At 56.0% G+C, this 15,376-nt stretch overlaps 5 protein-coding genes across 5 annotated transcripts; 3 read left to right on the top strand and 2 right to left on the bottom strand.

The window, feature by feature from the left end:
* Positions 1 to 615: 615 nt before the first annotated feature.
* Positions 616 to 3,774, bottom strand: CHGG_00732 (uncharacterized protein; the record flags this gene model as incomplete). The annotated part of the gene is made up of 3 exons (XM_001219952.1): positions 616 to 1,326; positions 1,385 to 3,003; positions 3,120 to 3,774. 3 exons carry the CDS (start codon positions 3,772 to 3,774, stop codon positions 616 to 618), a joined length of 2,985 nt encoding a protein of 994 aa, XP_001219953.1.
* Positions 3,775 to 4,077: 303 nt separating this feature from the next.
* CHGG_00731 (uncharacterized protein) lies at positions 4,078 to 5,957 on the top strand (the record flags this gene model as incomplete). Its single annotated transcript, XM_001219951.1, has 3 exons — positions 4,078 to 4,288; positions 4,403 to 4,449; positions 4,527 to 5,957. The coding sequence occupies 3 exons, from the start codon at positions 4,078 to 4,080 to the stop codon at positions 5,955 to 5,957; spliced, it is 1,689 nt and encodes a 562-aa protein (XP_001219952.1).
* A 407-nt stretch (positions 5,958 to 6,364) lies between these two features.
* Positions 6,365 to 7,917, bottom strand: CHGG_00730 (uncharacterized protein; the record flags this gene model as incomplete). Its single annotated transcript, XM_001219950.1, has 4 exons — positions 6,365 to 6,391; positions 6,446 to 7,053; positions 7,120 to 7,631; positions 7,820 to 7,917. The coding sequence occupies 4 exons, from the start codon at positions 7,915 to 7,917 to the stop codon at positions 6,365 to 6,367; spliced, it is 1,245 nt and encodes a 414-aa protein (XP_001219951.1).
* Positions 7,918 to 8,414: 497 nt separating this feature from the next.
* CHGG_00729 (uncharacterized protein) lies at positions 8,415 to 10,114 on the top strand (the record flags this gene model as incomplete). Its single annotated transcript, XM_001219949.1, has 3 exons — positions 8,415 to 8,681; positions 8,736 to 9,887; positions 10,001 to 10,114. 3 exons carry the CDS (start codon positions 8,415 to 8,417, stop codon positions 10,112 to 10,114), a joined length of 1,533 nt encoding a protein of 510 aa, XP_001219950.1.
* Positions 10,115 to 12,266: 2,152 nt separating this feature from the next.
* CHGG_00728 (uncharacterized protein) lies at positions 12,267 to 15,038 on the top strand (the record flags this gene model as incomplete). The annotated part of the gene is made up of 3 exons (XM_001219948.1): positions 12,267 to 12,750; positions 12,809 to 13,764; positions 13,818 to 15,038. 3 exons carry the CDS (start codon positions 12,267 to 12,269, stop codon positions 15,036 to 15,038), a joined length of 2,661 nt encoding a protein of 886 aa, XP_001219949.1.
* Positions 15,039 to 15,376: the final 338 nt, after the last annotated feature.

Genomic DNA, 15,376 nt, shown 5'->3' with positions numbered 1-15,376 from the left:
CCCCCGCCTCTCAACCAGAACACGAACCCGAATACTTCGCCGCCGCCACCCACCTCAGCGACGCCGAGCTCGCGGGCTTCAGCGCCGACGACTTCTGCCTGGTGCGCGCGGCGGCCTCGGCCTACGGGCACCACCTGTTCGGCAAGGTGCGCATCCCGGCGCTGCCCGACGAAGGGCCCGCGTACATCCACTTCCGGGCGTTCACGGCGGGGCCGGAGGATGAGGCCAAGTTGCATTGTATTCGTGCGTGTCCCTCCCTGATTTTGTGATTCTTGTGTGTTTGGGTGTGTGTGTGTGTTTGGATTGATTGGCTGACGGGTGGTGGGTTTTGTTGTTTTTTAGATACGGAGGATCTGAAGGGGGAGGGGGGAGGGCATACGTTCTGGGCGATTTTCACGAGGGATGATGAGTTGAAGTGGTTTGATACGTAGGGAAGGTAAGGCTTGGTTTGTCTTGGGTATGGGTGGCCGAATAGATGACGATTACTATTCATTATAAGACCCCACTGCTTGATGGTTCCTTTAACCATCCAAACCGTCTTCTGCCGCCAGCATCTCCGCGTAGTCATCGGCCGATGCGAATGTAGGCAGGCTCTTCATCTCCTTCCGGTTGAGCCTACCCTTCCGGCTTGGCTCGAGAAGGCTCAGCCGCGGCTTCTTCCTCCACCTCGTCCCCAGATTCGGCCTCATCCTCTTCCTCGCTCATGTCGGCTTCGTCCTCGGAGTCGTCAAATATACCCTCGAAACCATCCTCGCCTTCCGAGTCTGACATCTTGTCGTCAGCGTCAAGACCATCGACTTCCATCTCGTCGTCCGAGTAATCGAATTCGGCCACGTCCATGTCGGAATCTTCGTCGGCGTCCGCGCCCTCGATCTCCGGCTTAGAATTGACAAGCGCATCCCAGATCTCCTCCTCTCCCTCGGCTTCGTCGTCCGACCCAGCCTGGCCGTCCGCCGCCTTCTTGGCGCGGGAGGCTTCCCTAGGCTTGTTGACCCGGGCAAAGTACTCGTGGAAGAACACGTCCTCGGCAGAGACTTGGTCAAGCTTGAGATTCCAGAACGACGAAGAGTTGACGACCGGTTGCTGCCTGGCGTTGGCTTTGCTTGATGCCACAATGTGCGACGCGCCTCCAGAAGCGAGGATCGGCTGCATGATTGAGCCGCCACGCTTGGATTCCTCCGCCTTGGGGTTGCGGTAGACAAACTTGTCTAGGAAGTGCATCAAGGTGTGGTTGGCCAGGTCGGGCCGAGGCAGCGCCTTTTGTCGAGTGATTAGGTTCCCCGCAAATACGGACACCGAAGGATGGAAGTGGCTAAGGAAGGGTATCTGTACTCGGTCAGTCAACAGGTCTATCATCACCCTTCAGCCTAATCCAATAACGTACCAATTCCCAAAGGCAGCTACGGTGTGCGTTGCTGTGCTCGGGGTTGCGCTTTCGCCCGTCATAGGCCTCTGTACGTTGAGTGCCCGATTCAGTCGGGCCCTGTGAAGCACCCTCCTCCTCGGCGTCCTCCCGAACGTCGCGGTAAACTTCCTCCCCGTCGTCTTCGTTATCTTCCGGCTCATCCAACAAAGTGTGCAGGTCAGGGAACGTTGTTCGCAATTCGAAGATGAGGAACAGGATGCCACACGCAAAGGACGGCTGATGCAGGCTCAGCACCTGGATCAACCTCTTCACAAACGCCTTGACCCGGCGGACGTCGACATCGTTCTTCAAAGCCCGGAACAGGAGATTGAGGTACAGCGCATGTTTTGACGATGTGATGAGCCTGGGGTCCAGGAGTGACTCGTACAGGGTTCGGTAGAATCTGTCTACGGCGAGCTGTTTCGAGGTAGCGAGTTGCTGGATGAGCATCAACGCTTGCACGCTGGTGTTGAAATTAGATGAATGCGTGATCCTGAACAGCGTGTCCAGATGCTTCTCCAATGTCGAATCCTCGGCGGTAGCAAAAGGGATTGCCCGGTTGACACCGGTCAGCAAGGATGAAACAAGCTTCTGAGCCGTTTCCTGCTCGTTCATCGGAGTTGCCGGACTAGGCCCCCCCTTCTTCTTTGCCCTTTTCCGGGAGCGCCCTGTTTTTTTGTTGTCGTTGTGGGCCTCGACCTCGCCCAAGGAGCCAGTCTTCAACAGAGCGACAAACATCTCAAAGTAGATGCGCAGCAGCGTGTCAGCAACAGCCGGCTCCTTTGTGTTGAGGATTGTTTGATTGAGAGTAGTGATGGCGGTGTATTTTGTGCGGAGGCTCTGCCCAGGCTTCAGCAACAGTTCCTGTTCCACGGTGCCAATGACAATCGTTTTCATCCCTGGGTGCATGTTGAGCAGCTGTAGGATGAGATACGAAGCCCTTGAAGCGATCTTCCGTTCCCGATCGCCGAGCTTGTTCACCAGAAGCCGCAGCAGATTGGCCTCTTGCTCCGGCTTGCTCTTGAGCAATCCAAACACGAAATCGAGCGCTCTCGACCTCGAGTACTCGATCTCGTCGGCGCACCAGTTCTCCAGCAGCTGAATGATGCGGAAGTAGGCACCTTTGAGCCAGTCCTCGTACGCCCACATCATCAGATGGGGGGGCGTCAACTTTCCTGGAAGTTTGTGTCCTTCTGTCCAGGGCGGGCCGGGTTTCTCGTTTACAGCCCCAACCAGTGCGGGCTGAGCGTTGAAAGGATAGAGACGGCGGTTATCGGGAAGCACCGTCCCGTTCCCCAGCAAGTCGACCAGGGCTCCTAAAGCAGCAATCGCTTGACCACGGCTTCTTTTTCCTGCCAAAGTTATCAAGCTCTCAAACCCCTTTCGGTTGTGGAGTGGCGACTCCTGAATTGAAAGAGTCAAGGCTGAGACCTTGTCCGACAGGGTACCGGACGACATGATCGTGGACATGAACTTCTGCGTCGAGCTGGATGACCGTTTCGAGTGGTAAGCGGACGAATCTTCTTCCAACAACTTCTCCGCGTATGCCTTCAGGTTCGAAATGGAAGCCGGATGCGGTTTGCTATCGCTTGCCCCCCCTGAAGATAGACCGTCGAGAGAGAGTCCATGCCAGTCAGAGCGAGGTTCGAATATCTATGCCACATTAGACGCGATCCGCGGCTCTAGCAGTGTTGGACGGTGCGAAACTGCTTACTCACCAACTTCCCAGCCTGCTTTCCTTGCCGGGATTCCTGCGGCTGTGTCACGGTCTTGGTGATCTCCTTCTCCACAACCTCCTTCTTCTCCTCCTCCTCTTCCTCCTCCTCGTCGTCGTCGTCGTCATCGTCGTCGCTCTCGCTGCTGGGCTCTTCTTCCTCAGCGCCATCTTCCTCTCCAGTGGCCTCCAACTCTTCATCAGTCGCCGGATCCTCAGCCTGGAATTTGCTGAAGCCAAGGGTGGATGCAAATTGAGCCAGCTCGTCCCTTAAAGATTTGTCCAGACCCGGTTCTGACAAGACTTTAGGGCGAGGGGCATCGCCGCCTTCATCGCCAGAATCAACATTGGCTACCAGCTCCAGGTCGTCTTCATTCCCTCCCAACGCCAAAATCTCGTCTAAAAGAGCATTTGTCTGCTTCTTTTGCTTCCCGCCACTGATATCCCCCTGCGGTTTGGAATCGGAAGGATCGGTCTGGTGTCTCTTGGGCTCATGCCCCTCGTCGGTTTCGCGCTGTCTCTTTCGCTTCGGAGGACGCTCCTTCTCGGAATTGGCGAGGGACTTGTCGATTTGGCTGGTCAGCTGAGCGAGCGCCGTCTTGTCGAAGCTCGGCTTGTCGGCATTTTTCTTCTCTTTTGTCCGTTTGACACCCATTGCGACAATTGCGGCTGCTGCTGCTGCCGGTTGTTTTCTAGGACTGTCAAAAGAGCAAAGAAAAAAAAAGTTTAAAAAAGTCGAGACCCCTGCAGCTAGGTGGGGGCCCACCCTCGTGCTAACGCAGCGTTAAACTCAAACTCGGCCCCACTGATGGTTCAAAAGTCCGGGCTCATCAAGAAACAACAAATTCATTCACATTTTCGGTACTCCATGTTTCTGGCGGACACATCGACCTGTTAGCTGCACCTTTAAGAGTGTGCATGTCTGGGTAGTTGAGCCTTGTAGCTTGAGGCTTGGAATATGATTCCGCCAGCAGTGGCCCGCCTCTCGAGGGTGTGGTTTCCAAGCGGCGGAATCGCAGCCTCGGGAGTTGAAGATGCTCACGCAAAGCTGATCCGCGCCGGCTTCCTACGTCAATCAAATGCAGGCATGTTCCATATGCTCCCGCTAGGGAATCGGGTACAGGACAAGGTAGAGCGGCTAGTTGCGAGCCGCATGGAGGAGCTGCTGGGTGAGTCCTCAGCGCTCCCCATCCGATGATACCCCGTAGAACCCCTGGCTTACACGTTCCTCATGCTATGGGTGAAAGCTGCCTCTAGGGTTTCACTATCTTCCATATCGGCAGAATCTCTGTGGGAAAAGAGTGGTCGCTTGGACAACGTTGCGTCCGAGGTTCGTGCCCAAGTTCACATGTTCCTTGCGATGTTGTATCATAAGTCGGTGATGCTGAGTATGGTTGGTTTGCATAGCTCTTTCGTTTTTCTGACCGCAGGGACGTGCCTTATCTGCTCGCCCCGACGCATGAGGAGGAAATTACCACTCTCGCGGCCCGGTCGGTGAAGTCCTACAAGGAGCTTCCGCTCCGGCTGTACCAGATCACGCGCAAGTACCGTGATGAATTCCGTCCACGCCACGGTCTCCTACGTGGGAGAGAGTTCATCATGAAGGACTTGTACACCTTCGACAGCAGTGTCGATTCAGCCCTCGAAACGTATAACGACGTACGTGCGGCCTACAACCAAATATTTTCCGATATGAAACTGCCCGTCTTATCCGCCAAAGCCAGCTCTGGTGATATGGGAGGCGACCTGAGCCACGAATATCACCTCCCCACTCCGCTTGGGGAGGACCGCGTCATCAGCTGCAGCAGCTGTAACTATGTAGTCAACGAGGAGGTAGCCAACACGGCCATATCCGACGAGGTCGCCACCGATAGCCCCTTCGAGATCTGGCGGGGCATCACCAAGGACCGGACCAAGCTTGTCAATGTCTGGTACCCCAAGTGGACCCGACCGTTGGACGGCGGAGAAGCGCGCGAGTACACCGATCAAGACATCAACCTGTCCGAGGTGAAATACATTGTGCCCGACCTCGACACAGCGGTCGAGGACGCCCTCCCCTTCTGGTCGGCCGCGGTAGCCGCCGAGACAAGAACAGCAACCGAGATCATCAACGTCGTCGACGGCCGTCTCCCCTCCTCACTAGCCAGCAGCCTCAGCGGCCCTACACCAACCCATTCCAGCTGGCCCTCAACCCTGAACCCCCCAACAACCCCACTCCGCAACTCCCCTCCTCTCCAAAGTAACGGCAACTCCTCCCTCAACCTCCTCCGCCTCCGCACGGGCGACAAATGCAACCAGTGCTCCTCCGGCCACCTCCAAGTGTCGCGAGCCATGGAGCTCGGCCACACCTTCTTCCTCGGCACGCGGTACTCGCAACCGCTCCACGCAATGGCGACCATCCCCCCCGCCACCCAACCGACGCCCTTGCAGATGGGGTGCTACGGGATCGGAATCTCGCGCATCATCGGGGCGGCGGCGGAGCACCTGGCCGACCAGACGGGCCTGAACTGGCCGGCGGCGATCGCGCCGTACTCGTGCGTCGTCATCCCTGGGAAGGACGCCGATGAGGGTGATGCGGTGCAGGTGTATCAGCAGATTGAGGGGATTGTGGGACCGGAGAGGCGGTTGGTGGATGTGGTGCTGGATGATCGGGCGAAGTCGTTGCCGTGGAAGATGGCGGATGCGGATCTGATTGGGTTTCCGGTCATTGTGTTGCTGGGGAGGGAGTGGCGCGCCGCGCGGAGAGTGGAGGTGCAGTGCCGCAGGCTGGGGGTGAAGCAGGCGGTGGAGATCGCGGACTTGCCGGTGGTGGTGGCAAAGCTGCATGCGTCTCTGTGAGGAATCGATGGTGGGAGAACTGGTGGGTTGTATGATTCGCTATGTATCACATCACTAGAGGAGTCGGTGCGGCTGAACTCCTACAATGTATTAAAGGTCTAGATAAACTACAAGCTCTCCTTTAAGATCTACTAGCTGTAAGTGAGACTCAAGATTACGTCCTAGATACTAATACATGAAAGACGTTATTTAGGGGCCACCCGATTTGTCGTTACCCAGTCCAGCAGTGGCGCGGCCCTGTACCAGAAGTGCCCTGCGCCGACATAGCGCCCGACTCAATATCTCGTGCCTGGACGGCGAAACGTAACTGCCGTTTCATATAGGGAGGTAGTCGAGGTCGAGCTGGTTGCCACTTCCAATCGGTATATAATGAACAAGTAAGGGGGATTTATGCCGCCGTCAGCGGTTTATTTCCCTACCCTAAATGACAATATCTTCCCAAAGTTAGCAATAACCTTAAATGCCACACAGCGCGCCTTGAGACTCACATCGTTTTTCCCTACCGCCACTATTTGGTCGTCGGCGACCCGGGTCCCACCAACACCCTCGATGTACGCAATAGGGGCATCCCCCATGATCTTTCTAGCCACGTCTGCCACCGTTGAACCCTTCTTCACTAGAACGCAATCCCTGAACACCTGCTTCGACTCGCCGGACCCGGATCCAAACGTCCCGGTATTCCTGACAGGATACACCGGTACCAGCCCTAATATCTCGGCCGCTTTGGACAACACCTGGACTACCCCTGTAGATCCGAACCTGTAGAGTACCATATCTTTGAGGTTCTCTATCCTATTCCGGTTCTTCTCGTCCAGCTCTTTTAAGCCCCCGCCGTCCGGGTCGCCGTCTGCTATTAGGTCTTCCCTCGTGTCGACGAACTCGCTGCCTTCTGTGTACTTGATATACCCCTGCTTAGCTAGCTTCCGGAGGAAGATTTCTGATACCGCTGAGCAGAGCACAATCGTGTTGGGGTCCTGCATCTTTGCGATCTTGGCGATGTTTTTGTCGGCGTCGGGGTGGTCGATCTTGTTGAGCGCAATGACCGTCGGGAACTTTTCGTCGGTAAATGCGTTAACCACTCGATCAATCGTTTCGTCTGAAAACAGAAATCGCGTGTCAGTTCACACACCCTTCCCCCGAGAGGGTCAGTAAGGGAACGCACTGCTCCACTCCTCCAACGGCTCCTTCAGCCCCAGCTTATCCAGCGTGCGCGCCACCACCGACGACGTACTCCCGTACCCGCTGAACTGGTTCTGCAGCGTCTCGACGGCGGTAGCCTTGACGGCAATATGGCGCCTCTTGATGGACCCCCACTTCTCCATCAAGTTGCCCCTGATCCAGGCGACGATCTCGCTCCGCAGCCACGCGATGTCGACGCTAGGGTCGTAGCCGCGCGTATTCTTGCCCTCGGCGTCGGTGGTGCCGGACACGTCGACGACGTGGATCAGCGCGTCGGCGTGCCGCAGGTCGTCCAGAAACTTGTTGCCCAGCCCCTTGCCCTGGTGCGCCCCGGGCACCAAGCCCGCCACGTCCAGCAGCTCGATCGGCACGCTGCGCCGCCCGTCCACGCACGCCCCGTAGTTGGGCCGGCACCGGTCCGATACGCCGTGCCGCGCGCACGCGCAGTCGATCTGGAGGTAGCCGATGGCGCGTTGCGGGTCGATGGTGGTGAATCTGTTGGAGGGGGGAGGAGGGTGAAGGGTTAGCGATTGAGAGTATGAGGGGGGGTGGGTAGGCCGGGAATGGTGTGGGTCGTGGCGTACGGGAAGTTTCCTGCGCAGGAGCCCATATCAGCAACCTAGAGGTCCTCGAATCGATATGGACCGCGCTTCAGGGGCACGTAGAAGATGGCTTGGTTCTACCCACCGACTTTGGAAGAGGCATCTGTGAGCGAGTTGAGCGTGCTCGATTTGCCCGCGCTGGGCTTGCCAACTAGACCAATCAAAGGATCGCGAGGCATCTTGGTGAGAATCTATTTGCAATGACTTAGAGAGTGTAGGTCAAAAGGGCGCATTCAGAAAGAAGGAAGATGGCCGCAATCGCCCGGTTCGAAAATATGTGCCCCGCCTCCGATAAGAGGTTGAAAGTCGGTGATAAGGAATGTAGGAGGGGCAAGTCAAGCTGCTACCTTTCAACAAGACCTCGATTCTACAGACAAACCAGAAGGACTTAGAGAGCCAAGGTCTGTGATATTTCCGTCAATTGAACCTCAATTTATTGTGTATATAATTGATGTTACTGGATGTAATCTTTGCAAGATTGTAGGCTGAACGGTCCGTCTCGTCACCAGCACCTCCGGCTTTTATCTGTGTTGGTGGCGCATATCTCAAATGCATATGCAGTCTCCATCTGAGCACTTTGGATGACTGCCCAAGAGCTAAGGTCGGGTACGCGCCTTCGTACTCAATTCGAACAATAACCTATTGTATCCCACTTTATTCAACTCCCTAGGTTCTTATGTATCGGCCAACACTATCAATTCAGAGCCTCCCGGCTTGGGCTCACCTCAACGATGTCTCATTCCACAATATCAAGGTCATCAATACTGAGGATAAGGGGTATGGTGTCGTCAGCGATGAAGACCTAAAAGCTACGAGTCAGGCAAACGATACCTCAGCTTTAATTACCGTGCCACACGGGCTGGTCTTGAACGCCGCGGCTGTGGAGGAGTACGCTAAGGAGGATAAAGGCTTCAGACTGCTCCTCGATGCTATCGGCCATCGCGTAACAAACCCCAAAGCCGTCCCCACTGGCGAGCCGATACTAACACACATCTAGTCTACACGTGCCGATGTGCTACTGTTCCTCCTCGTCCAAATGGTGCTTGGTTCCCGACCTAGCCATGCCAACGTCGGGTTATCAAACCCTTGGACCGAGTATCTTAAGTTCCTACCAGAGACGGTCCTGGTACCTACGCTATGGACCGAGGATGAGAGGCTATTACTCCGAGGCACCTCTCTTGAAGCTGCCGTCGATGCCAAGATATCAGCCCTCGATGCCGAGTTTGACCTCGTCAGGGAGAAGTCTTCTGACATCATCGCCTGGAACGACCTGCTCTGGATGGAGGGCGTCCCGGTCTCGTTTACGGATTGGATCCGCCTCGACGCGCTGTACCGCTCCCGATGCTTGGAGCTGCCGACATCCGGCGAGTCCATGGTCCCCTGCATCGACATGATCAACCACTCGGCGACCCCCTCTGCTTATTACGACGAGAACACTAAGGACGAGGTGGTCCTCCTCCCCCGGCCTGGAGTCGGCATTTCAAAGGACGACGAAATTACCATCAGCTACGGGGACGCCAAGTCCGCCGCAGAGATGCTCTTCAGCTACGGCTTCATCGACCCGGCCTCGTCAGCTGAGAGCCTAGTCCTGCCCCTGAACCCATTCCCTGACGACCCGCTTGCCAAGGCGAAGCTTGTCGCCTTCGGCGAGGCGCCCAAAATCCACGTGGCACGGCAGGGGAGGGACAAAGCAAAAGAAGCAGAGGAAGAAGGCGGCAACAGCAACTCCGCGAAAGGCCCCGTCGGGTGGACGAGCCCCTTCGCGCACCTGATGTGCGTCAACGAGGAGGATGGTCTCGAGTTCCGCGTGCTGCAGCAGACGGACGGGGCGCGGCAGCTGCGCGTGTTCTGGCAGGAGGAGGATGTCACGGATCGGACGGGCGATTTCGAGGCGCTAGTCCGGACACACCCGCTCGCCGCCGTGCTGAGGCTGCGGGTGGTGACCGTCGTCCAGGGGGCCCTGCAGGCGCAACTCGAGCGGTTGGTGTCGAGCACCGTTCCTGATGCGGCCGTTGCTGCTGCTGCTACTGGTGGTGCTGCTGATCCCGCTGTCCAGCAGCGGAGGGAGGATTGCGTCAGGACGGCGACGGTCCTGCGCGAGATCGAGACGAAGATTCTCGAAGACGCGATCGAAGGTCTCGAGGGCGAGGTGAGTACCACACAAACGCATCGTTTGGTTGCGGAGCACCACGAGGATCTGCATGAGATACACGAGACACCATACAAATCGGGTTTAGAGCGCTAACGAGGGTTGTGCTGCAGAAAAATGCGCTGCTGGCTGACGAAAACGTGGTGGCTTATCTCGGACTGACGGAAGCTACCGAATCGGGCCTGGCGGGCGACGAGGCGTCCAATGAGCCCGACGATTTCAGTTGATGGCTGCCAGCGGGTGAGACAGGTGAGACAAGTTTGCGCTGCCTCGATCTCGCCTCTCGAGCATCATCATACGGCTCGGGGGCGAGATGAGACCATGGCAAATGGCGGACGGCGAGGAAGGAATGGAAGTTAACTATACAGAGTTAGAAGTTGGCTTGGCTTTCGGATGCCTTCCTGCATCTTTCAAGGCTGTCTCGCCGGCAGTTAGTTACTCGCAGGACAAGCCTGGTTAGGTATTCGTCAAGTATATGCATATTTCGTGTTGAATACCGTTATTTTTTCAGGACGAGTTCCGGTGATGGTATAACTGGGGTTTGGCTGGAATATCGGGCTCCATGATGCTCATTAACAGTCCTTGTGTTCCTCGAGATATTGCAAACAATATCCATTGCCCGCGATTGATGAGATGGGACCCATTTTGCCGGAGCTCACCTCTCGAAGTGCTTGGGTTGCTTGGCTCGTTGGTCACCTCTCCACTCCCGCCGCTTTACCAAGAATGCGGGGAAGTTGGGGTCTCCCGAACCGGAACCTGAAAACTATGAGTCGATGTTCATGCACCCCAGAGATGCAACTCTCCTTGCGATGGGAAAAGTCGGGACGAAGAACCAAGCAGCCAACTGCGTGGGTTCATCACGCAGAACGATATCCGCGGCATCAATGGGAGTTGGAAACACTCCTGACCGCTCCTCCAGGGCCAGCCCTCACTTCTTGACCAGGATGTGATGCTCGGCAGCTGGGGCCACAGGTCTTTTTGACATAAACTTGGTGGCCGCCAGGATGAGTGGGTTTGGTTTGGTTTCAACATGAGAAACTCCCCGAATCATAAAACATGGATAGGGGGCATGTTCAGCTTTATTACTTGTTGATATGAATACGCGCGGCAACAAGGAAAGGTAAGGGTACCACTCTGAAGAGGTTGTTACCCAGCAGGCTTCGGCTTCTGGTTTCGGATCATCCTCGTTGCTCGTTTGGTTGCAACTGTACTTGATGTAAAATAGTAGGTGCAGTCCCGCTGCACAGCACCTGAACATTGCCAAGTCGTTCCGGCATATGCCTCTTCCAAATTCTGGGAGACTGGCAAGACTGGATACCAGCCAGAGGGATCGTCGTGGCGTACCATGGATTGGGCGCCTTTTTTTGGACTGTCAATCCTGGGCTGACGGCAAGCGTAGCATCAACTGTCAAGACTTTCGTTGAGACTCTGGGCTCCATGATGCAATATTTTCCCGATTCTTTTCTAACTGGCGCATGGCATGGCCGAGAAATGGTTTTTGGTGTCGGTGCAAAAGGCGGGGCTAACAATGTGTCCGGAGCTGGGGGCCGAAGGTACTTCTAATCTGCGAAATATACAGTTTGCGCAAGCACCCACCGGCGTCGCCACGGCGTTACTAGTTAGTGGCGGAGGATGACCGTACAGCGTGTTGTTTTAAAGGCATCTTCTCGATGTTTCGGCGTTCACATGCGGCATGTGGCGAGATGAAACGGAGGCAGCTGGAGGGAAAAAGACTGCCCAAGAGGAAGTGGCTGCCAGACTGCCAATGCGAGACCCCTGCTCTCCCCAGATTCCCCTTGCCATGACCCGATGGGGGGAGTCGGGCTTGACAGGGTTGGTCATTCACGACGTCAGCCAATGGTGCCATGGACACCCCCACAATAACCAAGACTTCCAGGTTACCCCTGCTTCAATTGCCAATCTCCCTCCACATCTTCTCTGCAGGCTCCGCGTGGGCCGGCGCTGTAAGAGCCTGCCATTGTGCTGGGGGTTGTCAGTCATTTTTCCCTCATTCCCTGCAGGTGCCTGCCAACCATTAAAACCCACTGGCCCCGCCCTCCAAGTCACTCACCTTCACGTTGTTGGGATTTATTTCTGTTTCTCGAAATTGATAATTTGTCCCACGCTACAAAATTGCCGTTCCATACATGGTTGACGCTTCCGTTGCGAATTTCCAGGGGCGTAAGCACCACTGAGGCTGGTTGCTGCGATTCTCATCACTTCGCCGTCCGATTTGCGTCCACGTTTCGACAACGACGCCAGCCAGCCCAGGTTTCTTCTGTACTATTCGTACTACATCCGACCTTCAGTCCAGACGACATCCGAACTTGCGAATGCAATAAACTTAACGGAGGAAAGGCGATAAAAATAACCGCCAAAATGCCAGGAATTCTTCCCATGAAAGTCATCAAGGTGGGCACCAGCTCGCAAAGTCGCATTGCGCAGGCTTGCGACAGGTGCCGCAGCAAGAAGATTCGTTGCGATGGGATCCGCCCGACTTGCTCGCAGTGCGCCAATGTCGGTTTCGAGTGCCGCACCAGCGACAAACTCAGTCGCCGAGCTTTCCCGAGGGGCTACACTGAATCGTTGGAGGAGCGCGTGCGGGCGTTGGAGGCTGAAGTCCGGGAACTGAAGGACTTGTTGGATGAGAAGGACGAGAAGATCGACATGCTATCGAGGATGCACGGCAATCGACGGGTGCAGAGCGAGCAATGCCAAAACCAACCGGCTGCCGACGCAAAGAAGGATTCTGGACCACAGGCGAAGGAGGATACATTCCGAGTCCAAGCCTCGCCGCTGCTGCTGGGTGTTGAGAACTCGGACTCTTACTTTATGGGCGCTTCTAGCGGCCGCGGATTCATTGGTTCGTCGAGTCTCTTTTCCTACCTATCCAGAGGAAACTGCTAACCAACGATGCTCAGAATCCCTCAAGCGAAAGATGCAGGAGAGTGGCAAATCTTGCTCCGACTTCAATCCAGAGGCTTTCCTGCACATCCAGGGGTGTTACCCTCTCACAGCGAAGCCGTCCGGCCAGACGATGAGGATACCGCCACGCTTGTTCTCAGACAGATGCGTCAATGTCTACTTTCAGGAGTGGGCGCCTTTGTTCCCCGTCCTTCACAAACCCACCTTCCTTCGCGTTTACGAGGAATTTGTTGCGGATCCGGAGAAGGTCAAGAACAACCATAAGCTCGCACAGCTCCATTTGGTCTTCGGCATCGCGGCTCTGTCCGGCGAGCAGCCCGATCTCGACCAGATCGCCGCCTGCGAACAACAATGGCAAAGATCCTTGGAGGCGGTCCTCATGGACAACACCATGGTGACGCTGCAATGTCTGTTGCTCGCCCTTGTATACTGCACCATCAGGGCCGACTATAAGAGGTTGCAGCATTACAAGGGTATTGCTGTTGGCTTATCGCTCCGGCTTGGCCTGCACCAGAGTCAAAAACGATTTTCTTTCGGCGTGCTCACCATTGAAACCCGGAAGAAGGTCTTCTGGACCCTTTACACCCTCGATTGTTTCTCTGCTGCTATCCTGGGTCTGCCCAAGCTCCTAAAAGAAGAAGATGTGCACACTGAATTTCCCTCGGATACCGACGACGAGTACGTCACCGAAAAAGGATTCCAGCCGAGCCTTCCGGGCGAGGCGACTCGGCTGTCCAACGCCCTGGCTCTGTTCAGAGGAGCCCAGATCTTGGGCAAGGTTTTGGAGAAAATCTATCCCTCTGCAACCTCTCACGAACTCTCGCTCCAGCAACTGTCTGCCCTTGGGGCGGAACTCGACGAGTGGTATGAGAAGTTACCTCCTCACCTCAAACTCACCTTCAAGCAAGACAAGCCATCGACCGACATTACCGGCAGCCGGTCACCAATCCTGGTAAGTGGTGGACCATTGTGGTCTATGACCCCACACCACTAACATAGCTCTAGGCTCTTGCATACTACTACACTCGTACTCTTATCTACCGGCCCGCTGTCGCGTCTAGCCTGGGGCCGAAGGCGGCTTCTGCGCATATTGCGATTAGCGAGTCGAGCAAGCGCATCATCCAGATCATCCAACTACTCGAGGAACGGAGCATGTCATTTTCGTTCTGCCTCAACAAGGCGGACACGCTTGTTCTCTGCGGCATGGTTCTGCTCTACCAAACGCTGGACCTCAAGCAGGACAGCAAGATGTTGCAAGACAATGAGAGGCTTGTGAATGACGTGATCAAGGCCGCCGACAAGGCCAAGGCGCCTGGTTGCTATGATCTCAAGAGAATCGCAGCAATGCTGGTTGCCGTCGATGAGCCCGAACCGCAATCGCTACCCACGCCCCCTAGACAGAGCCCGGATGCCTGTCTCGCTGCTCCCCCAACGCAACGGGCTACGACCAACGCCGGTCACAAAACACACACGGCATTTGGGCGCCACCTGGCTGCCAGCATGAGCGAAACCGACCTCCTATTACAGCAAGAAAAGCTCCGCAGGATGACCATGCCGCATCCGCACCACCGAGCGGAGCAGTTAGCCCCGCGTTCAAGAGGATCTTTCGACAGCCCGCGGCCGACCGCCCCTCTCTCGCAACGCGACCACCGATTATCCCTCAGCCAAGCCCACGTCGCACAAGCAGCAATGCTCCGCCTATCAACCTCGCCAAACCCAAAACACCACACGATGGACTACCTTCACCTCGATTCCCACTCTCAGCCGCCCTCTTCTCCCGCCCAGACCCGCGGCGGCCCCCACCTTTCAACAATCCAAACACACCAAGCCCAGCTCTACTCACAGCTCCAGAAGGGATCCGACGTCTCGACCGCCGAGTGGGAGGCTTTGCTCGGCTCTATCGAGGGCGGGCAGCACAACTTGTACGACGCGATCTACGGCGGCCCGGGACTATCGCTGACGGAGACGCCTACATCAGCAACGACGAACCATACCACAACGACGTGGTCGCCCGACTCGTGGGACCTATCACAGTTCAACCTGAGCGAATTTGGGCCTGGCGCGGACGCGGGTGCGGGCTCGTCGCACAGCCTGAGTGAGGACAGCTTGAGCTCAAGTGATGACTTGGTCAGTGTGGAGAGTGCGATGGATTATCGGGGCGGCATGATGCCCGTCACGACGGCGGATGGGTTTGTCCTGGATGGGTTGGATGGCTTTAGGCTTTAGAGTTTGAGATACGGGTTCGGTTTAGGGCTTTACGACAACTGGTGTTTGGTTTCTTGTTGGGGGTTTTGGATGGGAAGGGAAAGCTGGCTGATGCTACATTTGGTTGCGGCAATTGGTGTTTTCGTTTCTCAATATCTATTGCTGGCGTCTGAGGGACGGTTTGTTAACCTATACCTACTCGTTGGGTACGGCGTGGAGCGTCGAGAGGTTGGGTCTTGGTACGTTTTTTTATGCGATGGGGGTCTCTTAACACGGCGGGGGTTTAGTTTCTGGTACTTGGTTTCTGGGACGATCTACTTAGATATCAACAACCGGTCTACCGCTGGCTTTTGGAATAT

Source organism: Chaetomium globosum, genomic scaffold, assembly GCF_000143365.1.
Source record: "Chaetomium globosum CBS 148.51 scaffold_1 genomic scaffold, whole genome shotgun sequence".
NCBI classification, from domain to species: Eukaryota; Fungi; Ascomycota; class Sordariomycetes; order Sordariales; family Chaetomiaceae; genus Chaetomium; species Chaetomium globosum.
Note: the sequence above shows the minus strand (reverse complement) of the source record. Positions and strands in the feature narration are given on the sequence as shown.